The 25,096-nt window shown below is 46.0% G+C and overlaps 2 protein-coding genes and 3 non-coding genes across 6 annotated transcripts; 2 read left to right on the forward strand and 3 right to left on the reverse strand.

Annotated features, from left to right (window-relative positions):
• Positions 1–820, reverse strand: YBEY (ybeY metalloendoribonuclease). Its single transcript, XM_086898817.1, has 3 exons — positions 383–820; positions 235–303; positions 1–120 (listed from the first exon to the last, which is right to left on the reverse strand). The coding sequence occupies exons 1-3, from the start codon at positions 719–721 to the stop codon at positions 34–36; spliced, it is 495 nt and encodes a 164-aa protein (XP_086754943.1). The 5' UTR covers positions 722–820; the 3' UTR covers positions 1–33.
• Positions 821–997: 177 nt separating this feature from the next.
• On the forward strand, positions 998–22,217 carry MCM3AP (minichromosome maintenance complex component 3 associated protein). 2 transcript variants are annotated; one of them, XM_023930499.2, is made up of 28 exons: positions 998–1,854; positions 1,938–2,161; positions 2,795–2,873; positions 4,141–4,288; positions 5,311–5,507; positions 6,479–6,618; positions 7,005–7,202; positions 7,415–7,683; positions 7,861–8,023; positions 8,584–8,744; positions 9,204–9,448; positions 10,327–10,517; positions 11,160–11,260; positions 12,100–12,231; positions 12,880–12,993; positions 13,146–13,298; positions 13,716–13,913; positions 14,213–14,281; positions 15,052–15,186; positions 15,595–15,748; positions 16,172–16,430; positions 16,761–16,858; positions 17,648–18,038; positions 18,160–18,417; positions 18,911–19,040; positions 19,689–19,877; positions 20,519–20,669; positions 20,788–22,217. In XM_023930499.2, exons 1-28 carry the CDS (start codon positions 1,008–1,010, stop codon positions 20,944–20,946), a joined length of 5,553 nt encoding a protein of 1,850 aa, XP_023786267.2. In that variant the 5' UTR covers positions 998–1,007; the 3' UTR covers positions 20,947–22,217. The 2 variants fall into 2 exon arrangements, with proteins under 2 accessions (XP_023786267.2, XP_086754941.1); XM_086898815.1 differs by having other exon boundaries at positions 1,028–1,854; positions 10,330–10,517.
• Positions 22,218–22,404: 187 nt separating this feature from the next.
• On the reverse strand, positions 22,405–22,486 carry TRNAS-GCU (transfer RNA serine (anticodon GCU)). The gene has a single exon. It is a non-coding gene; the product is annotated as a tRNA-Ser (tRNA).
• A 209-nt stretch (positions 22,487–22,695) lies between these two features.
• On the reverse strand, positions 22,696–22,768 carry TRNAM-CAU (transfer RNA methionine (anticodon CAU)). Its single transcript has one exon. It is a non-coding gene; the product is annotated as a tRNA-Met (tRNA).
• A 132-nt stretch (positions 22,769–22,900) lies between these two features.
• TRNAS-GCU (transfer RNA serine (anticodon GCU)) lies at positions 22,901–22,982 on the forward strand. Its single transcript has one exon. It is a non-coding gene; the product is annotated as a tRNA-Ser (tRNA).
• The last annotated feature ends 2,114 nt before the right edge of the window (positions 22,983–25,096 follow it).

Genomic DNA, 25,096 nt, shown 5'->3' on the forward strand with positions numbered 1-25,096 from the left:
GGCGCCGGTAGAGCCCCAACCCCTCTCGGTCTCTCAGTAGAGGCCGGCGGTAAGGGGCCGCAGCCGGGAGCCTGTCAGGCGGTTCAGCTCCTCCAGGATTTGCGCTTCTTTCTGGTACATCTACGGGAGCAGCGGCGGTCACCACCGGGCGAGGTCCGGTTCCCATCACCGGGGCCTCTAGTCCAACCCGTGCCGGACCCCGCACACCCTCCCCGGTCCCAGGGCATCCCGCACCTGCTCCCACTCGCGTTTCGTGTTGTGCCGGTAGCCGAGCAAGTGGCACAATCCGTGGGCTGCCGTCACCTGCGCGGGGGACAGAAGCAAAACACACGTCTTACCGACTGAATCCCGTGCCCGCCCGCCACGCCCGAGCGGGGCTCACCGTCAGGACATCGTCAAAATCCTCCCCGGTTTTGCGGCACTGCTGGTGGATGTATTCCACCCCTAGGAATATGTCCCCCAGGTCGTACTCCTCGCGGCAGCGCGGCTGCGGCAGCTCCCCCGCCGCCACTTGGTGGAACGGGAAAGAGAGGACGTCGGTGGGCTCCGGGCAGTGTCGGTAGGCGGCGTTCAGACGCTGCATCAACGCGTTGCCAGCGCAGACCAGCCCCACGTCAAAGCGGGAGGCGCCCAGAGCGGCGCGCAGGGCGCAGACGGCGCGGCGGAGCAGGGCCCGGCGCACGGGCACGGCGCGCTGCGCGTTCCGCAGAGCCACGCTCATGGCAGCGGTGCACCCACGCACCCGAACCCCCCCCGCACCCCAACGAGAGTCCCGAGGCCCCACACACCACGGCCCCGCCAATCGAGACCCCCTCCCCCGCCCTGCCCGAGGAGACCACGCCCCTGCACTTCTGTCCATCCGTTAATGTGCCCGCCCACCAACTAAAGCCCCGCCCACTAAGAACGCGCGATAACCACGCCCACAACGCCGCTCCCACCCGTCTCACTGCCCCCTACTGTCCTGATGCCGCCGTAGCCGCGCCCACTTTTGCACTGGACTCCGCCCCATGGCGAGGGCCTCCCCCCACCGCGCATGCGGGGCCCGCTTCGCCCGGTGGTCCGAGGCTGCCGCCGCAGCGATGTCGGCGCGGGGCCCGTTCCGCGGCCCGCCCTCCTTCCCGCCGCCGCTGCGCTTCGGGCAGCCCGCCGTGTTCGGCCAGGGCGGCGGCTCCGCCGGGCTCCCCTTCGCCCCCGCCGCCACCTTCGCGCCGCCCTACGCGTTGGGTCAGGCGCCGGCTCCTGCGGGGAACGCGGGATTCAGCTTCAGGCCGCCCACCAGCCTGAGCGGCTTCCCGATCTCCAGCGAAGCATCGGGCGGCGGCGGCGGCGCTTTCGCGGCACCCGAGTTCCGCTTCAAGGCGCCTGAGAGCGCCACCGCCTTCAAGCCGCCGTCAGGCGGTGAGGCGGAGAAGGGCCCGGCTGCCGCCGCCTCCGCCTTTGCTTTCTCGTCGCCCTTCGGCTTCGCGTCGGATACGGGCCCCGAGGCGGCGGGGGCGCGGGAGCCTTTCTCGTTCTCGCGTCCCGGCGCCGCTTTGGGACGGCTGGAAGAGAGAGGCTTGAGGGTGCTGCCGGAGGATCTGGGGGAGCCGCCGTCCAAGGGGCTGAAGCGGAAGGAGGAGCGGGAGCGCTCGCCACGGCGGGCGGCGGCGGCGGGCGGGCGAGCGGCGGCACCGCCGGAGAAGCGGGCGGTGATGCTGAGCCGGTCCCGCGGTGGGATCCTGTTCGGTCGCACGCTGGAAGATCTGCTACGCAGCCAGGCCCGCGAGCAGCGGGAGCGCGGGGACGGCCCCGAGGCCGAGCGGGGACCCGCCGAGGAGCCGCCGCCGGCCGAGGCCCGGGAGCCCGCTCGAGAAGGTGGGTGGGGGTCTGGTGGGGAAACCGGGCCGCCTGGGAGTCTCCCCGCTTGCTGACTGCTGTCGTGTTCTTTCTCGTCACAGATGCGGCCCCTTCCGCCCCTGCTCGCCGGAGCCGCGGCAGTGAGAGCACGGAGGGGCTGGGGGGCCTGCCAGCCTCCGAGCTGACGGCTGTCCAGTGCAAGAACATCCCTGACTACCTCAACGACAGGACTGTGCTTGAAAAACACTTTGGCCAGTTCGTAAAAGTTCGTCGTATCATGACCAGGCGTAATAAAAAAATGGCGGTTCTCCACTTCTTTGATCATGTGAGTATCAGAAGTGGCATAACTCTTGGGAGAGTTCATCCTGGAGAAGTCTCCAGGGATACCTTAGAGCCCCTTCCGGTGTCTAAAGGGGGCTTACAATAAAGAGGGAAAACAACTTCTTACAGGGATAGACTGGGAGAGGACAAGGTGAAGCAGTGTAAACTAAAAGAGGGTTTAGATGTTATGAAGAAATTACTTGGAGGTGATGAGGCCCTGGCACAGGTTGCCTAGGAAAGCTGTGTCTGCCCCATTCCTGGAAGTGTCCGAGGCCAGGCTGACTGGGGCTTGGGGCAGCCTAGTCTATTGGAAGGTGTCCCTGCTCAAGGCAGGTGGGTGTAGCTGATTGGTCTTTCAGGTCCCTTGCAACCCATACCAGTCTCTGATTTTATGAAAAAAGACACAGATCTGGGTGCTCAGGGTGGGTCCAGCACTGATGAAACCTGGTCTCTTGTTTGTAGAAAAGCATCACTTTTTTGTGGTTCTGCTGATTGTGTGTAGGTCTTAAGTGAGGTTAAAACACACCAAACAGAATTTTTTGGCAATAGGTAAATGTTTCTGTGGCAAAAACTTCACTGTGTGTTTCAGTGTTGTGATACCAATAGGTTTCCATGCTGTGCTTTTGTTTTATTTCAGGCCTCTGCAGTTCTTGCCAGGAAAAAAGCAAAAGAGTTGCACAAAGATATAGTTACATTTTGGCAAAAGAAGAAAACAAGTAAGTCTGTGTTTCCAGACTACTGGATGATTTATAAATAGCATGCCAGCTGCTCTTTTTTCCCCTGATATTCTGAGGATACCTTAATTATCTTCCAGTATGAGATACCATGGTTGAATCCTTAATGCAGTCACACCACAGCAATATGGTGATGTTTAGCTTTGTGCTTCTGTCCAGAAGTAGGATGTTCTTTGGGGATGTAAGGAAACCCAGTCTGAAATGCCTGGCTGCCTGCCTCAGGCAATGAATGGATTGGCAGGTGGACTTCCAGCTTTCAGGAAAAGGTTCTGAGAACCAACCTAAGGAAAGTGTCTTGAGAATCTCTGCAGTGTCTGCTGAGGTTGCTACTCTGTGCATTGATAGTTAGACACTGTTTGAATCAAAAAAGAGAACAACCTTCAGAGTTTAGAAGTGGGAAACCTGGATTCCAGACACTGCTTGGGATTAGGGCAGGAGGACATTGTTCAGTCTCCAGGGGAAATAATTACAATGTCAAGTGCTTCCCTTTTTTTAACTCCATGAGTGCAGTGTGTATGCTTGTGAGATCCTAGCCTGGGAATGCACTTCAGCTGCCAGCAGATGGATGGTTCAGCTCAGCTTTGACCAGCCACAGCCTTGCCTTTCAGAAAACAAACAGCTGCCAAGTTGTCTCCCTGAGAATTAAGATCTTGAAGCAGCAGCTCTAGGGCTACTTCTTTGCCATAACACCATTTTATTGTGGTGTTATGTATGTGGCAGCATGTGTGGTAGCATTCTGAAATATGTATTCTGGGCGGGTTTAAGAAATCCAGCTTGTAGAAAAATTGTCTCCGGAAGAAGAAATTCTCCCTTCCTGCATGGGTTAACTCATGTTGACCTGAGCCTAAACTTGGGTATATGAAATAAATACTTTCAGTAGGAGCACTTGGAATTGTGATTTATGGAGGTGAAATGGGTTTGATATCCCATAGGGAGTTATGACTTGATTATATCACAAACATCCTGAGAGACCTGTGATTTAGTTGAGGATCACACTTCATTTACTGAAAATTACAGTTACTGCTAAGTGATACTGTCTTGGAAAATACTTACTCTTTATAGAGCAATGACCTTGATAGCAATTGGTGGAAACTTGATGTACCTCCTAGTGCAAGTTGTTTTGGAAGTTTTGCATACATGTACAAATCTGAGAGTCTTAATTTTCATCACCACCTCCATGGGGTCAAGAAAGAGTTGTTGCTTAAACTGCTTGGCAGGTACCTGCTTTCATATTTATGTGTCATTTCAGGTCCAGCAAAAAGAGAATTTTCTTCCAAGGAGAAGAAAGCAGGTGAAGATGAAGGAAGGCAAAGCAGTGAAGAGCAAAGCTATCAGCATTCCCCTCTTAGAAAACCTTTAGTAAGATCTTCTGCTAGCAGTGTCATGCCTGGGAGAAGGTATGTCTTCTCCTCTGGGAATCCACCTGGCAGGAAAAGGGGAGCTTGGAGAAAAATGGTGATCACTGTGTGTGAAATAGTCGCTTTCTCTTCAGGGAGGCTGCTTACCTTCTTTTCTGGTGTAGAATGCTTCTGAATTAGAAGCACTCAGCTCTCATGCTTTGTCAGAAAGATACTCTTAACGGCTTATTAGGGTCTTTTACTTTGATCTCTGGATTTTGTTCATAAAAGTACCTGCGGTATGAGGCGTGAGGGAAGTGAACATAAAGTGCAGAGCCCAACTAGGACCAAGCAGTGATGACACTGTGGTCATGATTCAATGAGCTTCTCACACAGGCAGTTTCCCTAGGAGACAATTAGAGTTCTGTGGAATGAGTCTCCTTTTTGGAATAGTTTGGATCATTTTCTCACTTCAAGCGAACAGTCTTCCTGGTTTGTGGCAGTCACAGAAATGGCAAGGTTGTAATCTTTGTGACACCTCAATGCTGTATGTTGTCTGACAAAAGTAATTTAGTATGTGTAGTCATATAACTATAAAATTAGTAATATGTTCTGAAGGAATCACTGTCCCTTGTTTTAAAAAGCATGTTTGTATTTGACCCTGTAAAATCTTTAAATAATCTCTGTTGCCATAGGAAGCACATCAGGTTTGTCTCCACACCAGCAAGCCAGTTCCTAGCTTAAAATACAAGCTCCTGTGCCATAGTGATGCAAAATGCTACAAGAGCTATCCATTTCTGTCCCCTCTATGATACTTTCAGTAATACCTTTTCTGTTAGGACTTTCTCCACAGTACCAGAACTCTTGGCAGCATTGTCAGGGCAGTGCTGAGGATTTAACCAGGTTTAACCAGATTAACTCCTGGTGTTGGTGTTAGCTCGACACATCCATACAGTTTCACACTTCCCTGTGAACAAAATACTCAGCTGAACAGATATTGTCATCCTAAAGAGCAGTGAACTGATTAATACCAGGGCATGCACTAATGTATTATTATTGATAAAAAAGTCTTCTTTATTTAGTTCTCCAGCAAAGAAGCCTGGCCTTCGAAAGGTGCTGCAGTTTGAAGCAGAGCTGTTTGATTCCAGTACTGAAGGGCAGAGCTCAGAGGGCTTGGGAACTTCGCCATCATCTCTCAGTAACCTGGTGGGATTGGTGGCTGAGACATCTGAAGAGAGATATAGGCTCTTGGACCAGAGGGACAAAATCATGCGACAAGGTAATTATCCTAAGTTAATGAGTATGACATCTGCTTCTCTGCTGGGAAGAAGAAAGTGTTTGGGTTTTATGGCAAAGCTATTGTGATATTATGGAAATGGCTTAAAAGAGAGTTTAATGTGGAACAGCTTATAAAATACTCTCTTAGTGTATTATTTTCTGGATTTTTTTTTTCCTTGGGAAACACACAGATCTGTTTTACTTACTTCACATCCTATGTCTTGGGAAGGGCAGAATGTCCATCTTCTGTGAAGGAGGGCACATAGGGAGATTTGCATCTCTACAGACTCTTTTAAAGAAAATTACCCAAAGCCTTAACTGCATTTTGTAGAACCACATAGTTGTTTGAGTTCGAAGGGACCCTAAAGCCCATCCAGTCCCACCCCCTTGGCATGGGCAGGGACACCTTCCACTATCCCAGATTGCTTCAAGCCCCATGCAGTCTGGCCTTGAACACTTCCAGGGGTGGGGCTACAACAGCTTCTCTGAGCAACTTGTGGCAATGTCTCTAGTATTTCTCCAAATTCAAACTATTACACAGCTGAGAATTATTTCAAGAAATGTCCTTTTGTTTCACAGTGGTGGTTGTAACACCTTCCATGCTGTTCTTGCAGTTTCAAAACTGATCCTATTTCTAAATTGAAGATCTTATTTTTATTATTGACAAACTTCTTCTCTATGCAGAAATTTGAAATTGTTGTTCCTGAGGACACAAAACATTGGGTATCTTTTAAAAGCTTCCGTCTTTTCAGCAAAACTTGCAATTGTGCAATACTTGGACAGACCTCAGAGTGGGGAGAACCCCATCCATGTGCATTTCTGACTATATGACTGTATATAATATAGCCTTGCATGCTCAGAGCTGTTTTGACACATTGGGTAATAGCTTATTGTGAAGAAAAACCCCAAAGCCCAAGAGTTTGTTTGGTGTTTGTTCAATTATTTCTGTTTGTTTTTGGGGGTTTTTTTCAGCTCGAATAAAAAGGACTGATCTTGGCAAAGCAAAAGCTGTTGTTGGCACTTGCCCAGATATGTGTCCTGAAAAGGAGCGTTACATGAGAGAGACAAGAAACCAGCTCAGCATCTTTGAATTGCTCCTAGGAACAGACAAGGTATGAGATTTACAGGATATCAGTATGCCTGATGCTCATTGGAGCTGTTAGTATTGTTTAGCTGATTGCAGGGGTAATTCAGGTGCAAAAATTCTGTAGGCTGTTTAATTATTACCTTTCACTTCCCCATTGGAAAATAAGATTTGCTTTTTCACTCTGTCATGTCTTCTATTAAGTTATTTAGAACTATAATTCTAAAGCTATAATTATGTATTATATGTAATTATAGCTGTGCGTTGTCTTAAAGGTTATGAGTTTGAGACTAAGTCAACACTTCAATAGTCTTCTCCTTACTGAAGTTCAAGGATGGAAGGATGAAATCCTCTTTATTGCTGGGAAGTTGTACGTACTTCTTGGGTTTTGAGTCTCTTCCTCACCTCTTGTAGGTGGATCATGCAGCAGCAATCAAGGAATATAGCAGGTCTTCAGCAGATCAGGAGGAACCTTTGCCCCATGAGCTGAGACCCTCTGAGGTGCTGAGCATGACCATGGACTATTTAGTGACAAATATTATGGATCAAGGAGAAGGAAACTACCGAGAATGGTATGACTTTGTCTGGAACAGAACTCGTGGAATAAGAAAGGTGAGCACTGTGGATGGAGATACTTGGTGATAAAAAGCTAAAGATCCCATCATGATTGAAAAAAAGAAATCAAAAAGAAAGTTGTTGAAACATTTTGAATTGCAGAGTGACTCAAACCACAGTGAAATAGGTTTTCCTGAGGTGGTGCCAGGTGACTGTGTTCTTCAACTAGTTTAAAAATACATGTAATGCATTATTTTTCATTCTGTTAGGATATAACCCAGCAACACCTCTGCAACCCACTGATGGTGTCTCTGATTGAGAAGTGCACTCGCTTTCACATCCACTGTGCTCACCACATGTGTGAAGAGCCCATGTCCTCCTTTGATGCCAAAATCAACAATGAGAACTTGACTAAATGCCTGCAGAGCTTGAAGGAGATGTATCAGGACTTGGCTAACAAGGGGATTTACTGCAAGAGTGAAGCAGAGTTCCGAGGTTATAATGTCTTGCTGAATCTCAACAAGGGTGATATTCTGAGGTGAGAACAAGACGTCACTTGCTTTCTCTCTTTACCTCTGGGAAAAATTGAGTTTAGGATTAAATCCAGACAAATTGTAATGCTCCTGATTTTAATTCCATGCTGTTACAGGTTGCTGTTGAGTTGTGATTATTAATACTGAAGCAAAAGTTTTGTCCTTGTGTTTTGTCTTCACAGAGAAGTTCAGCAGTTTCATCCAGAGGTTAGAAACTCACCTGAAGTTAGATTCGCAGTTCAAGCTTTTGCTGCATTAAACAGCAACAATTTTGTGAGGTTTTTTAAGCTTGTGCAAGCAGCTTCCTATCTGAATGCCTGCCTCTTACACTGTTATTTCAACCAGGTGAGAAAAAAACAGATGGGTGTTTTTTAAAGTAGTAATGAGTAAGACAGTCTGAGATTTTGGGGAGAAATCAGCAGAAAACTTAGTAGCTATTGAGCCCTAAAATAATATTGTTACTGCTTCTTTAGAAGTGTTAAAATTTATCAGGACCTTTCTGCTGTGATATGAAAGGCAAATACTGAAATGTTCTTTTTTTTTTTTTCTTGTAATTGTGTACAAATAAATATTACCCTGAAACATAATTGGGAGGCAGAGATGCAGGCCTGAGAGTCTTGCAAAGTAAATATGAGTCTGCACTTTCAGAAGACCTTGCAAAGTGTTTTTTCTGCACAAGGATCACAGAGGGATATGCACAAAACAAATACTATGAGAGAGGAACAGAAACTCGAAAGCAAGCACATAGAATTTAAAAAGAAAGTTGCAACTCTAAATAATTGTTTGTGTGGAAACTTGATGACAAAGTATTGGTGTATTTAAACGTGATTCTCATGTTTATTGTATGCTTTATAGTTAATTTTGGGTTCTTTCCTAGTAGTTGCATGCTTTTTCTTTTCCTCCAGATTCGTAAGGATGGTCTGAAATCCCTCAATATTGCCTACACTGTGAGCACCCAGAGAAGTACAGCATTCCCCTTGGACCACCTGGTCCGCATGCTGCTGTTCAAAGACTGTGAGGAGGCAACAGATTTTATAAGTTACTATGGCCTGAGTGTATCAGAGGGGTAAGTGTGAGGAAAATGATGCCTGGCGGGTGCTAGCCAAACAAAGGGCTAATACGGGGGAGCGGCTCCTGAAGGTTGGAAACAGAGAAAGAAGAGGCCAAGAACAGGGGATGGGTCTCCGCAGGAAATAAGGACACAGTTCTGCTTCATGGGAAACTGGCATTATAGTGATGCCTGTAGGGTGGGATGAAGCTGAACCGTGCAAATCAGCAGTTAGAGGGTGTTGGAGGACAGCAAATTACAGATAAGTGTCTGCCATGAAAATCCATGCATTATAAGGTATGTTCATCCAAACTTGGAATTTTGAGAGACTGGGAAAGAAAAAAAAATCCTCGAGGAATGCCGGTCAGTCATCTATTCCTCTCAACATTCTGTTTCGAAACAGTTTCAGAAGTGAAAGCCTGTAGGTAACTGGAGCTTTGAGGACTTACGCCGGTTGTTACTTTTGTTTTTCCCCAGGGGTTATGTAGAGCTGAATCGCTCGGCTTTCCTGGAGCCAGACGGATTACCCAAACCACGGAAATCTCCATTTGTCAGCCAGAAGCTCGCTGTCTCTGTTGGGGAGGTTGTGAATGGGGGGCCCTTGCCCCCGGTGCCCCACCATGTGCCTGTTTCCAGCTTCAACGGGCAGAACAAGTACATTGGTGGAAGCACCTCCATGGATCAGGCCGGCAGTAGCCAAAAACCCAGTGTGGAAGCAGCAGGTGAGGGCAAACCTACGTTTTAGGTACTGCTTAGAATAGACTGTTGAGGCAGCTCTGTGAGCAGGCTTATTGTACACAGCAGAAGCTCTGTGGCTCAGAAGTTGAAACTGCATGGAAATTTAGATGTAATGAAAGGATTACAATTTAAATCATAAGAGAATCGCAGAATGGTTTGAGGTGGAAGGGAGCCTGAAGCTTCTGAAGTTCCAACACCCTTAACATGGCAGAGGCACCTTCCACTAGACCAGGTTGCTGATGTGTATTTATGAATCTATAAAAGCTGAGAACAGCCTGATGCCTATAAAAGCCAAGAATAACCAAAAACTAATTTATTATTTTTTATTAATCAATAAATTTTTATCAATACTTATTGATAATAAAATATATTTCCCAATTCAGGAAATTCTCAGTTGAGCCAAATTTTGCCAGCATAAGTGAAATAACAAATGTTTAACTGCTTCAAAAAACCAACTTCCCTTTGCAGTTTGCATTTTTTTTATTTGCAGCTGTTTCTTGCCACTGTGTGTATAAACATGTCAGTTTTCAGGTTAGCTGAATGTGTGCTTTTCTGTCCTTGCTGGAAGTACAGATAGTGTGTATAGGTGCCAGATGTGCCTGACTTAAAACAGTTGCTGTGTTAGAAATACACGTGCTTGGTACTGGGGGTAATGTGCAATTAAATGTTAAAATATTTTGTATAAAACATTCATAAATGTAAATTAGTTTTGATGATACATTTTTAAGGCAATAAGCTGCTGTTACAGATTTATTTTATGACCTGCTGAGTTTTATCAGACAAGCCAGCTTTTTGAAGATAAAATTGGCTTCTGTTTGTGACTGATCTGGTTTCCTTAATTTTTCTCCTCTTCCCTTCCAAGAAGGAAGAGTGGAAAGCAGAGGTGTGGATTTAGAAGCTACAGCAGTGAGAGTCCAGCCCCCGCCTCATCTTCTGCCCTCACTGTTGCCTCGTCAGCTGGTGCCAATCCTGCCCTCTGCACAGCCCATCTCCCAGCCTGCTGCACAGCCTGAGCCTTCCCCTTCAAAGCCTCAGCCTAGCTACTCGGACATGGTAAGAAATCTAAACCCTTCAGGAAATATTTGTGAAAGACCTGTGAAATAGAACAAAAGGCAACCAAGTTCCTAGGGTATTGCATTTTTCTGGAACATGCGTGTATGTCAAATGAGACATGACAAAGCTTCTTCCTGTGGGTACATGACCATTAATGCTAGGTCTCGAATACATACCCTGTCTACCTGGGCTGTTTTTCTCCCTCCCACGCAAGTTTTTGTGTGCTGATGCTCAACTAGTCTCAGTGTCTCATTGCTTTGCACAGTACAGTTGCCATATTCTACCTAGATAATGGCAAATTTCAGTGAAGTGTAGGCCTGATAATTTGGAATTAAGTCAGGTAGAATGGTAGTCTAAATTAAGAAAATAGGAGTCTCTTCTCAGTTATGGTTTCCTGAATTGATTTGCCCATATTTAGTGCAAAAATCTGCTTTTGTTTCTGGGCTGTTACTAACTTTTTACATAGTTTAATTGTTTGAAGTCTGCAGGCTGTTGTGTTTGGTTAAGTTGGCTCAGTCTGTAAACAGAAATACAGATGCTGCTGTGAATTAGTCAGTTATGCAAGGCTGGAGAGCCTTACTCCCAGTTTACTCCTGAGAAGGACTGCACCTTGGTTCAGCTGCTTCCTCTGCTGTGTTGCAGGACATTGCCGAAGTGGTGGACGGGCTGGTGCATGATGTCCTCAAAGGAGAGTGCAAAGAAGTCGGCAGAGTAGGAGCTGCTTACGTGGCTGCTGCCATCTGGTAAAGAGCGTTTCTTTCAAGTTCTCCTGGCGTCTGTCACCACAGCTGCCCCTTGCCATAGCAGCACCATGTGTAAAGATGGTAAAACTAAGCACTGCCATGTCTGTGATGGAGACCATGTTACTGATGCAGTGGAAGGGAAAGCAGACCTTTCTTGAGATGTCTCTCACATCCCAGCTCTAGCCTAAAGGAAGGCTGTGACCCAAACCTCTGGAAGTTTTGCCTGGCAAGAAACCTCTGTCATGGAAGGCAAGGTGCCCAAAGGGGGACAAGAGGAACAAGTCCAGATCTGGCTGCTTCTCTGCTTCAGACAAATTTCTTCTCCAGGGCAGTCAGTAGAGTCATAGATGTGGGATGTGACCCAAACATTTGTTATTCCACCACTGTTTAATAATTGCTGAATGGGGGGACAGCTGACCCAGATTGACTAAAGTCCATTCCATTGATGTCATGGTTAGCAATAAAACTGGTTTAGAGGAAGGCATTGGAGATTTGTGGCTTTCAGGGTGGACATGTCTGTGTATTGCTCTTCCCATGGGAAATGATGACTGGCTGCATTTACTTTGCTTGATGGGGGACTGGGGATTTTGTCTTTCTGTATTACAGTGTATTTATTTGCATCAATAAGTTTTCCTGTTTATTCCTGCTTTTTTCCCTGTCCCAGTGTGGGGAGGGGAGTGAGCCAGTGTCAGTGTGGGTGCTTGGCCAATTAATGTTTGGAGTCAACCCACCACAAGAGGGCAAGGTGAAAAGGTGAAAAAAACCTGAGAAAATCATAGACCTGGGGCTTTGAATGAAAACATTCTGGCTTTGAGAAGAGATTTGCTGTTTCTGTACAGTGCCTCAGAGGCCACCATGGAGGAAGTTGTGACTGAGGTGGTGGGGGAGATTCTCAGAGAAATGGCTGGAAACATACTCAGTGTGGAAAGGCAGCGTGTCCAAGAGGAACGGCGCAGAGTGGAGGAGGAGAGGTGAGGCACGGCTTTGGCTGTGGAGCAGGGTGGGTTGGGCACACCCCAGACTACATAAGGACAGCTGATGCCAGCCTGAGTCTTTGTGCCTCTGCTCAAGCCCTGTGTCTTTCTGCCACAGTGGCAGAACAAGTGTCACCTTGAACTCTCCTGGGATTGTGCAGGCAGGGTTCCCCTCTGCATTCTTGGGTGATCTGCTGGTTAGCATTTTGGTTGCATCAGAGCCATGGTAAAAATGGTGGGTGGGAATTTTAGAAACTTTAATTTACTCAGAGCTTCTAGAGAGGGACATGTATCTGCTGTATGCAGGAACTTTTACTTGTGTGTGAGCTACTTTTTTGTAGCTTATTGGGGTAAGAATAAACAGAATCCTAGGATGGTTTGGTTTGGAAAGGACCATCATAAAGATCATCTAGTTCCCAGACGATGGCAGGGATGCCACTCACTAGATTAGGTTGCTTAAGGAACTCTGTGTTTTTGAGGGAAACTTGGCTTCACACTAAGCTGATTATTTAGAAACCAGATAGTGAGAAATAATTTTAGGCCAATTAAGCTGTTTGGTACTGTGTGTAGTGCTTCTCTAACTAAGCACCAGGTTTGCCAGTGTAAATTTTTTCACTTGTGTAAATATTTTCTCTGTTCTTCCAGGCAAAAGCAGGAAAGAGAAGAGTTAATAAAGCAGTTGAGCCAGTTGCTGGGTATGGAATTAATGGAAGAAGTAATAAAGGAGGGTGTCAAAGAATCTTCAACCAGTGAGTTAAGGTATGTACAACATGCTGCATGCTGTAGTTTGATTTCCCAAGGGTTTCCTAAATGTCATGGACTTTTCTTGGACTTTGCATCTCAGCCCATTGAATTGGCATTTGCTGGAGGTCTTCACCTGAGCAGTCTTGGTTTGTTTTATTTGGAACCAGATGTGCCTTAGAAAGAGACCGGCAAGCCCGGATTGCCCGATGTTCAGAAGAAGTGTGTGGCCACTTCACGAAGCTCTTTCTGGAGGATGAGATTTTCCACATTGCCAAGGAAACCCTTCAGGAGCTCCAGTGTTTCTGCAAATACTTACAACGGTGAGTTACCACGCTGGGGCACGGCTGCTTCTCTTGGGAGCATTGGCATGGAGCAGTTAATAGAGATGGAACTACCGCTGTCTGGTTGTGTTCTTTTTGAGACAGCTTTTTATGTTTTATGTCCATGATAAGGGTAGACCTTACAGTCTTAGTACCAGCCTTTGCTAATTCACTGTACGTGGGGAGGGGAATCACACCTTGTTGTAGTCAGGTAATGAGCTTGGTAAGAGATTCCAGCTTCATTCCATCTAGAAACTTGTAATAGTTTATCCTTATATTCTTTCTGCGATCACTGGTTTTCTTGCACATAAGTTCAGTGTGTCATGGTTGTTGTGGTGTTCAGTATACAAATGTCTGGTGACAGAGGTCTGCAGAGGAGTTCATGAATGTGACCTATTTATCTGTTCTCTTCCAAAGGTGGAGGGAAGCAGTGGCAGCTCGGGCAAAGTTGAAACGTCAGATGAGGGCATTTCCAGCTGCTCCCTGTGGCTTGGATTCCAAACATCAACTGAAAGCACTGTCCCCCAGTGCAGAGTGGCCTATAGCCATGGAGAACTTGTGCAAGAGATTTGTAAACCTGGGGAATGGAGGAAAGCTGGGCATCTCTTGCACGAGGTAAGGATATTTCCAGTGACATCAGTTGGCAATCTGGTTGATTTTTGGATGATAAGTTACCAAAATTCTTCCACTGTGAATGTTAGTGGGTTTGCAGAACTGATTATTCTTAAATAGCTTCCAAAAGACTTTCTCCACAAATGCCATCACCAAGACTGAAAATCCAAATAAATTCTTCTGCTAACTAACTGCAACATTCTGAGGCCTCTGTAGTATTTTTCCCAGGCCTCAGTTCCTAGATTTGTTTAAAGTACCTGTTTTATACCAAAAAAATACATCCACCAATATTTTGTTTCCAGATTGAACTTGCTGAGGAACAAGACAGTGCATGAAATTAAAGTTCAGCACTTCTACCAACAATTGGTAAGGTAGGCTGGGGTTTGGTTCTTGTTTTCTTTAGAAGCAAGCTGCAGCAGACATGTCAGAGATACCAGAAATGACCAAAAGGTATGGCTAACCATGTCTGAATGTCCACTTGCAGCCCTGCTTCTGGGATTATTTTGGAAAAAGGGGATCAGGAAGGTCATAGAACTATAGGACGGTTTGGGTTGGAAAGTGCCATAAAGATTATTTTTCCTTGTCTGTCCCCCTGCCATGGGCAGGGATACCTTCCACTAAACTAATGAAGGTGTTGGGCCAGATAACCCTCCTGGGTGTAATTTTAAGGATCTTTTTTAATTTTAAGAAAATTAATTTTAATTTATTAATTTAATATTAAGGAAATTTTAAGGATGAGTGGGGTGTGACCTTGCACCTGTATGAGATGCGTCCTGGGATAGGCTATGGGGGGAGAGAAGTAAATGATGTATCAGTGACCTGGATTGTAGTTGGAAAATATTTATTGAGATGTTTGAAGTGCAGCTGGAGGTCTGGCTTCCTATGGGTCCTCATGCAGTCCAGTGGCCTGGGTGTGTGTTGGGTCACTGTGAAAATGAAGCAGTACACATGTGCTCCTGAAATCCCCAGGCTCATGTGTCAGGTTTAGCAGCTGCAGTTCCTGAAGGATGAGCAACAGATCTAATGAATTACCTGGTCACTACTTACAGTATTGTAACTTGTTCAGTGCAAGACAGGCATTCCTCAGGTGGGAAAGAGCCTGGGGTGGATCTTTTCACCAGTTGCTTTCTCTCTTTTTAAGTGATTTAGCTTGGACTCCCCTGGATCTCATCTCATTAATCACAGAACATATTCCAGTTCAACAAGAACAGGTTTTTTGGAAGGCGCTCTTGGTTTTGCCCAATGATAATGAATATTGTAAGGATGATCCCAATAGGTATGTTGAAGAGTTGGTTGTTGGATCCCTTTCTCAAACAGGGTGGACTTGTTTTAATATAGGTAGAAGATTAGTAATACACAGTCCTTGATGTAATTTTGCTTGTACCATGTCAAATTTCCAGCTTGTTTTTCTTCTCTGCAGAGCACTCTAAACAATATAGCTGTAATTTATCACAGTGATCTATATTTTTTTAACATTGTCTAATTCCCTTTGTTCATACTGACAACAAAACCTTGATAGATAATAATTTCATTAAAATTTATAGCTAGCTATTAGGACTGTTTATCATAATCTGAATGTATAAGATTATGGTAGATGGTGGTCTCTTAGAGGTGCTGATACTAAAACCCTAAAATGCCAGTTTTGACAACAAAACCCCCCAAAGCTCTCTTTTTTGTTTGCTAGGATACTGATGGATTGGTTGAAAGCCAAGTTTATGGGACACAAGAGCTATGAGAAAAATGCTTCACATACAGAAGGCAAAATTCAAACACTGACGTTATTTAGTTCTCCTGGCATGCAGGGGAGCAGAAGCATTAAAGTCAGTGTGTGTATAAAGGTAGGTGAGAACAACTTTATGGTATCTAAGAGGCATGGCTCTAAGCAGGGTGGGCTCTTTTCCAGTGGATATTATGTCCTGTCAGATGGAGGGGAATGATACTGGGCAGGATGGGGTTGTTGAAAAGGTCTGAAAAAAGATGGATTTTTTTTCTTTGATTTAAATCAGCTGAGAAATACCTGCAGTAATAGAACCTGAATCATCAGCTCCTGGTCCCAGAGTGGGTGCTGAAGGCACTTCTGTGCTCAGTTCATCTATCAGACACATCCATGTTGGCCTGACAACAGCTTGTTGTCTTAGGTTGTGCAGAGCTTCTGGAAAAGGATGTCAAAGCTGAATGGCAGTGATGATAAACTTCAGATTTTGGTGTGGAAATAGCTTTGTTTAGCTACATTACTGTTGTCATCTTTGTTGCCTGTCTAGGTGGCACATGGTGCGCTCTCTGACTCAGAGCTTGATATGGCTGAGACACAAAAGGACTTGCTTGGGACCAGTGGCCTTGTTCTTCTCTTACCCCCCCGAGTTAGGAGCGATGATATTGCAGAAGATGATATTTACTGGCTTTCAGCTTTGCTGCAGTTGAAACAGCTGCTTCAGGCCAAACCTTTCCGCCCCATAGTTCCCTTGGTGGTTCTAGTCCCAGGTCAGGAAGAGGACGCCATGGAGAAAGAAGTAGAAGATGGTATGTAATGGTTTTTGTGTCTTGAAACAAGGCGTGTTTAGGGCTGCCCCTAGTAGAAGTGTTGAGGCTAGTGCAGCCACTCAGTTACAGCATCCAGTAAAGGGAAAGGCTGTGAAGTACAGCATGTCCCAGAGCTTTCCTAAAAATCTTGAGGCCTTAAGAGCTCACCAGTTTTAGCTTCCAGTTTTCTTTCATGTACAATATTTGATCCTGAGAATCTGTGGGTAGAGATGGAGGAGAGCAGCAATGCAGTGAATATAATGCAGAGCATGTGGTCCAAGGGTATGTATTCTTTCTCTGTGTACATGATGAGTTTTCTTATTTTTTAAGGTTTGATGCTCCAGGACTTGATTTCAGCCCAGCTGATTTCAGACTACACCATTGTAGAGCTCCCAGGCTCTGTCAACGACTTAGAAGGCACCAGAAGGGTAAGAACAGCAAGATACAGAAATTATTTTCCATTATCTGTGACTGTTCTATTTTCACTGACCAGAGATCAGTGGCATTTGCTACCAGGAAAAAAAAAAAAAGTAATACTGAAAGTTGCACTGAGACCAAAATTCATGGATTACCTAAACCCACTCTTGTCTACCCCGCCTGTGTTGCTGCCCAACAGAGGAGTGCTGGTGGTGGGTAAACTTTTTTATCCTTAAGCTCTTAGTCCTAAAATGCTGAAGACCCTTTGTAGCAGTTCTGGCTGCTGTGAGATTGTCCAGAGTTATCCTATCTTGGTAGATGGGACTGAGATGCCTCTACCTCTCGTGGTCTGTCCATGAATACTGTCATACAGATCTCTCCCTGACAAGCCCAGAGTGATGCTTCCCCACAAACTCTCACAACTTAGGTCTGCACTTCAAGGACTGCCATGATGAGATATGATACAGTCACCCTGGACTAATTTCTGTGAATCAGTCCAATTTTTCCTGGATAAGTTTTTGGCAACTCCAGCATCCTCCAGCAGGGAATTCCACATTCCATAACTGTATGTCATGTGAACAGCCTCTTCTTTGTATCTTCCTGAACCTGCTGCATGGAAATTCAGTTTGTGGCCACCTAGCTGTAGAAATTTTGTTGCAAGTATTAGTATGATGATACCTGATTTATCTGCCTTTTGCTGCATATTCTCTTAGAGAGTGTTTTTCATACTTAGAGTTGAATCCTTTGTGGCCTGATCATGGCAGAGCAGTTTCCAACCCTCCCTCTTTTCTGTGTCGTAGGTGTCTGCAGCTGTGGGCTGGCTGGTGTCCCAGTGTCCTGCCTCCCTTGAGCTCTGCAGCCAGACTCTTCAGGAGTACATTGAGGATGGGATCGATGGAGAATTTGGCAAGCGTTTCTACCATGACTGGAAGGAGAGGCGTTTAGCTGGGCTGCCATCCCAGGAACCTGGGGTCATCATAGAGCTCTACAACAGTGTGCTGCAGTTCCTGTCAGATGTGGCATCCTCAGAGCACCTTTGTGACTTGTCTTGGCCTGTCACAGAGTTTTCAGAAGCAGGGGGTAACAAGGTGTTGCCCCACCTGCAGTGGAACATGCCAGATCACCTGGCTTGGCTGAAGAAGGCTGTGCTGTCCTTCCAGATCCCATACCTAGATCTGCCTCCTTTAGGTGGTAGGTACTTCATACTCTAATATCTTCTTGGCAGCATGTTGTTCTTCAAGATGTGCCTTTGTAGTGTTGGTTCCGTCATAAATTCTTGCAGTTTACTTTGGGTTTTTTTTTTGTTCCACAGCTCCTTGGCGTCCTGTTTGCCACATGATTTTTCAGTATGTCTCTGAGATTGCAAGTTCTTCCCACACTCAACCACTGATCCAGTCTCAGGTAGAGAATCTGCTGAGCAGAACTTACCAAAACTGGAAAACCAGAACAGCTGGGAACTCTGATGAAGATGGACCTTCTGTTGATGAGATCCCTTGGGATTGTATCTTGGCAGTCTGTGTTGATCATAAACTGAGAGACTGGAAACCACCCAAACTGCCTGTTTCTCCAGGTATTGTCTTCCTGCAGCATGGATGATGCTTCTTTTGTGATGGTATTTAATACATTGCCAGTGGTCCCCTTCCATACGGCAGCAAGTGATGTGTAGCAGGGAGGCACCTGTGGTCTTGCTATATTCTGCATGTGTCTTCCTTTGGAGCATATATTTAGTATTGGTTATGGCTTGACTTAATCCTCTGACTACAAATGTGGCTCTGGTCAGAGTCTTTCAGCCCTGCTCTCTCAGTGGGAGAAGGTTTGCATTAAGCAAAGGCCAAGAGTTACTCTCAGAAGCTATGACAGCAGGGGAGGGCAGGCTGCCACAGTTAATTATCACTTCCATTGATTAATTAAGTTTGTCCCAGACTCTGTTTGATACCTGTTTGAAAGTGATCATTCTTGCCTCAAATTGCCTTTTTAAAACTGAGGAAATTCTGAATTCAGAATTTCTTCTGAAGGAGAGAACCTGTGCAAATGATAAATGTTGGGCTTGCATTTATTTACAGAAGCTGTAAGTAAAGATGGTCAGATTCGTGTGTACTTCTTCAAGGGGCACTTAAAGAACTACACTGTGCCTTTCTCGTGGGATCAAGCCAGGCTGCGAACACAGGAGGAGATCCGGCAAGGCCATGAAAGGTAAGGTGGCCTGCACAGTGCTGAAAATCAGCATTTGGCATCCTCCCAGAGCCTAGTTGTGTACATCTCCCTAAAATTATATACAAGGCTGTGCTGAAACAGAGTAGTAAGTAGATTTTATTTGTACAGGTTATTCAGCTCTAAGAGAAATGGATTTGTTGGGAAGTGCTGAAAGTGTAGAAATTAACTTCTGCCAAAAATGCCCTGCTGCTGAGGCTTTGGAGTTGTGCAAAGCATAGAGGGAAAACAATGCAAGTCTGAGAAAATGCTAGATAGGTTGAGGGGGAAGGATGCCTTCGAGCTATGTGACATTAAAGTATTTGAGATGTAAAGTCTAGCTCACTTCGCTAGCCATGTTCAAAGGGAAGTCACTCTCTTCCCTCTTGGAAGCTTAGTTGCAGCTTTGCTGTTTGGTGGGTGATGTTTGGGGTGAATCCTATGCTCCTGTCAGATTAGTTTCTCTCTAATCCCATGCCACAGGTGGGATTCGAGAGAAACTGTGTTGGACTCTGGCACAAGGCCATTATTTCTCCAGATGATCACTTCTCACTCCCTGATATTTCCAAGCTTCGAGCTAATAGGGAAAAATTAACACACTCATACCTATTCATGTGCTTTTGTTTGTTATTTGTTTCCTCCCCCTTTCAGATTAAAACTAAAATCTCCCAAGTCTTTTAAGACACCCTACAGTATAGCGCCGGGTCAGTATGGCTCTGACATGAGCATGCTGCCAGCTCAGGAAGTGAGCATTCCCAGCACAGATGAATTTAGAGATACATCCTTGGCCCAGGAGTGTCTGTTGGCACAGTTGCAACTGGAAAAAATAGAAAACAAGAGGTAAGTTCCCAGAGCAGGCATCTTTTCCTTGCAGCTTCAGCCCAGGGTTGTAAACAATTTGTAACTTGTATGGAATAGGAAGTTAAACTGTGCTAGAAAAGAGCCCAGACTGTCTCAAGTTCAATCTGTTTTCATCAACCACATCAGGGCAGTTCCCTACTAATTTCTTCTTAAATCATGGGAACAGGACAGGATGGTAGAAATTCTTGAGTTCTCAGGAATGGTTGGAAATTCTATGGTCAGTGATTCCACCAGCACTGAAGCATATTAATACAGTGTGTACAGTGTTCTGTTTATCCCCCGGTGTCACAAATGTCTGTAAAGTCCTCTCTGGGATGTCAGTTCATAACAGTACTGATCACAAAGATGAATAATTAAAGCTTTTGAGGTTGATCCAAGAGGTTTTTGTCTCTTCTGCCTTTGCATAAGTTGAGTCTCTTCAGTCTGTGTGGCTCCTTTCTGTACCACTGTCCTCTGTGATGGATTTTGATAGCTGCTGTGGGGCACTTCAGATTGTTTTGAATATGGCTGTGGAGATTAGATGCTTCTAAACCGAAAAAAAAAACCTCTTAGAGTAATGCAGTGGTTACAGGGACAAAGCAGGCTGCTATCTGACTGGTGATCTTGCCCTTCCCATCCAGGTTTGAAGAGCAGCTGCACAGATATCTAGCTGAGGACATGGAGCCCCTTGGGGATCTTCTGGGTCTTCCTCTCTACCTCCCCCAGTCTCTGCTCTCCACCCCAGCTGCTGCCTGCCCCTTGGTGAAGGGTCCCATGACAGCTGCTCAAGAGGTAAGAGAAGGTGGTTCTCAGCTAAACTAAAGCTCTGAGGAGTGCAGCAGCTGCAAAACTCGTAGTGGGAATTATCTTGTGATAAAGTGTCAGTCTTATCTCATTTTCTTCTTCCCAGGCTGGGATTCAGGAGGGACACGAGGTTCCGGAGCTGGAGCAAAGCCCTGCGCTGTCAGACAGACTCAAACACCTGCAGCAGCTCCTCAGAGCCACCAAGGAGGCCGAGGCTGCCTCTGAGCTGCACCTCTCTGCTCTGGTGGACATGGTGGACATTTGAGCTGATCTGAGACACAGAGACTCAGGGAAGAAATCTAGGTCTTGGTGATGGACCTGGGGCAGGTTCCAGAACAAGCAGGCGTTCTTCTGGGATGAGGACACGGAGCAGCCATGGGGCCTAGGCCTAGGCCCCTCTCACATGGCTGCGTTGCACAGGACCAGCGTGTCATGGATGGTCTGGGACTCCCTTCTCTTCTGCCTCACAGGCGTGGACATGAATCAAATGCTTTTTCTTGGAAGGCCTTAAATGACAGTGGTGTTTTTATTTTCTCCCAGCTCTCATTGTGGGTAAACACAGCTTCACCAGGTTCAGCTGTAGGGTAGCATGGGCCCCTGGGAATATTGGAGCAATTGCTCTTGGTAGACACAGTCCCTGAAATGTCTCAGTCTGTGCTTCCTTCATGTGGGAACTGCCTTGCAGCAGCACTGTGGTTTGAAGTTCCTGTTCTGTTTCCAGGAATGTCAAAACTGTCATTCTCAAGTTGGAGCAGCACTTGGCCATGATTTTTGTACTTACTCTTCTCAGTACAAATACAGAAGGATTTTTGTTGTTCTGGGCCCAAGTTCTATTTTATTCAATGCTTTCAGCATTAAAAATGTTTGAGATGCTTATTCCACAGTTTCCATGTCATGCTGGAAAACAGGATGCTTCCTTCAGTCTTCAGTAAACAGCTATGGAGAAACAACAGCCTGCATTCTCCAGCATTTAAAAATCTTTGGAATTTGAAGGCCCTAGGTTTTAGTTTAATTCCCAGTAAATAGTTTGAAGATGTACTTCATATCTGCAGTACTCCTGTACAATTCATCTTCTTCTTAACAAAATCAGCAAATTTTTCTCAAACAGAACCTTTTGTCTGGTGGAATATAAATTACTGCATTAAACTGATTATCTTGCCTGCCCAACAGAAGTTGAAATCCTCAGTAGTCTGTCAATTGCCTTCCAAAAAAGTAGTTTTACAGTTTTTAAAAGAAGTATTTAGTTTGTATTATTTCCCTTAAACCCAAAATAGCAAGAGTAGCTTAATGCTAAGTTGAAATAAATTTAAATTGGAAAGAGTGTGCTTTGAGGCTGTTGCTGCTCCACGAGCTTTTGTTGCACTGAGTTTTACTGAATTTAACTTGTTCCATGTGAAGGGAAGCCTGTGCCCTGCTTTTGATGTTCTCGGTTTACCAGGAATTCAGCTGTCAAAACACAACAGAGCTTTGGGAATGTGGTTCATGCTATTTGCTGTAAATTGTGTTTTGTACTTAATAAAAAAAATAATTGCTTCACTAATTGCCTCATTCCTCTGTTAAAGTTCATGGTATGAGATGCTCTTGAGGGGGAAGGGGGGATGTGGCTGCTGTTACCCGGGGGGCTGCTGTTACCCGGGTACCAGTCTGGGGGGCTGGTCTCGCTCCCGGCCTCCCCCATACCATTTATCTATAGATGGAGTACCTAGGGCAGCAGCAAAAATCTCGACGAAGGTGGGATTCGAACCCACGCGTGCAGAGCACAATGGATTAGCAGTCCATCGCCTTAACCACTCGGCCACCTCGTCCCGCCACGGGGCGCCCGCGCCTCAGCTCGGCCCGCACCCGTGGCAACCACCCACTCCGCGCCTCCACCCGCGCCCGCGAGGGTCCGTGGGGACCGCCCGCCGCAGGGGCCGGACCAAGGCTTCGGTAGTGTCCGGGCCGGGCGCACTGTAGAGCCACCTCGCGTGGCCGCAGAGAGGCAAAAAAAGACCCCAAAAAAACCCCAAAATGTTGCCCTCTCTGAGGCTCGAACTCAGGACCTTCAGATTATGAGACTGACGCGCTGCCTACTGCGCTAAGAGGGCGTCAGAACGTGTTCCTCGCGCCAGGCCTCCCCCGGGCAGGAAGGCGATGGGACTTGGATGGTCCCTGGGACCAGGTGGGAAGGGCTGCGACGGCCGCGTCAGGCCGGCAGGGGGCGGCAGGCTCTGCGGAGGGACGAGGTGGCCGAGTGGTTAAGGCGATGGACTGCTAATCCATTGTGCTCTGCACGCGTGGGTTCGAATCCCACCTTCGTCGAGATTTTGCTGCTGCGTGGGGAGAACCGGGACCCTCGAGGTGGGCTCGGATTCTTGCGGCACACCGGACTCGGCGGGGGGCAGAGGGGAAATGGCCCTAGCAAGTGCCTGGTCTACCGTGTCATCTACATCCTCCCCACGAAACAGAGATATTAAGAATTAAGAATTAAGCATAAAGAAATGCCTGACCAGAAGAGAGAAGCTGACAAGAGCAAGAAAGGAGGAGACTGCAAGATAAGATAAAGAGCTAGAATACACAAACAAGATGCAAAGAAAAAGGCACCACAAAATAAGGGGATTCTTTGGACCCCTAAGCCGGAAAGAATGGTATCTAAGTCCAAAAGGTGGTCAAAGGACTAGAAAGAGCATGTGCAAGAAAACAAGGTGAAAGTTCAGCCAAAGAGACCTCATCCCAAATCCCCCAAAGCACCACCGAACTGACCAAAAACCAGCAGTGCGCAATTAGCAAAGGGGCTAATTTTAATATGAAGCAAGAACAAGGCGGGGTTAGGAAATGAATACGTTTTAGGTGTATTGTGCAACCCTAGTTTGTAAAGGATAAAAAGAGAAAGCCAAAGCTCAAAAGTGTGCATGCTTTTCGGAAGAGATATCCCCCATACACCTCAGCACTGAATAAATTCATACCTACTCTTGTAATTACTCTGCGTGTTATAGAGTTCTTTTTCTATCTGCATATCACCCGTGGATCAAAAGTCACCCGTGCCCTGGAGATTTTGGGAAGGGGATGACAGCAGGAATTGACGTAGTGTGGAGGAGCTGGAAGTCTCTTATCCAAGACTCATGGAAAAGGAAGCACTCAGAAATCCTTACAAGAGCAGTTACAGCCGAAAGTAGCTGTTGAGCAGTCGGTCAGGCGATAACCTTCCGAAACGGATAGTGCAATAGGGAAGTGCACTGGGACGAAGGAAGGGTGAAACCATGGATGGATACTATTAAAAACGAGATTCACTTAATTATAAAAATAATTTAATATAAACAAAAGACAATTAGGAGACAAAAGAAATAAAGCAAAGGGTTAAAACAGCCGGGTGCCCTGGTGGGTTGCCAGGAACATACCTGGTATCTTGGGATCACTCCTTTTATCCCCTCCTGCTGTGAGGATTTGATGCATATTCAAACTTTTTCAAGAAGTATTTAACATGTCCCCTCCCTGGTTCCACCTATTTAGAACATTTTTATTTTCTGCTGGTCAGCACTATTTTTGCTGGTCATCATTATTCTTGCTGATGAGCATTATTTTGGAGTTTGGTTTCCTTTCTTTTGCAAATGGTCATTTGTTGATAACAGTCCAGGCTCCTCATCCTTCCCCTGAGGGCAGCTGGTCTTCATATTGTTATAAATGCAACGGCAAAATATGATTAATATAGACAGCGATTTATTATAAAACAATTTCAATCACAAACGGGAGAAAAAACCACAATAAAATAGATCAGCGCAGCGCTGGGTGGACAGGGGTCTATACCCAGCGGTACAGATTTACCGAAATCCACACGGAGGGTAGAATGTCCAGGGTTTTTATAGGCGTTTTGTGCCCTGAGGCCAAAACTCCGAGTAGTCACTGTTCAATGAAGCGTCTTGATAGTTGGTTGAATGGATTTCCTGGAACCGGCGAACTGAATCAATAGACAGTGGGGCAGAGTCTCCTCATATGTAAAAAGGTCTTGGGTGTTCTTTGATTTCATCCTGGTTTGGGCCATCAGGATGGAGTGGTTGGCTCCGGTGTTGGAGCCGAAGAATATCTCGGCTGGGCTTTTTTCTTTGTCCAGCCTGATGGCCCGTGTCCTGCTTATTCTTTTAGGTTGATGGGCGCCGGCTAGGATCGTTATCCCGGTGCCGGCTAGAATTGTTATCTCTAACATGGATGTTTGCGGCTGGACCTAGGGAGGAATCCTTGGCCACACTATATTTTATATTCTCTCATGTTATTATAACTACAGATATATTTATTTAGGTCTTTACGAATTTTTATTCATAACTACATTTATTACAATATCTTCTGCTGATAACACTTTGGGCTCTATTGTTCTCCTGATAAGCAGCTTGGGCCCCACTGTCCTTGCCCTCTGGGGTTTCCTTGCCCTGTACCTAGGAAAT

The sequence above is a fragment of the Cyanistes caeruleus genome, chromosome 7 (genome assembly GCF_971803275.1).
Source record: "Cyanistes caeruleus chromosome 7, bCyaCae1.hap1.1, whole genome shotgun sequence".
Classification (NCBI taxonomy): domain Eukaryota; kingdom Metazoa; phylum Chordata; class Aves; order Passeriformes; family Paridae; genus Cyanistes; species Cyanistes caeruleus.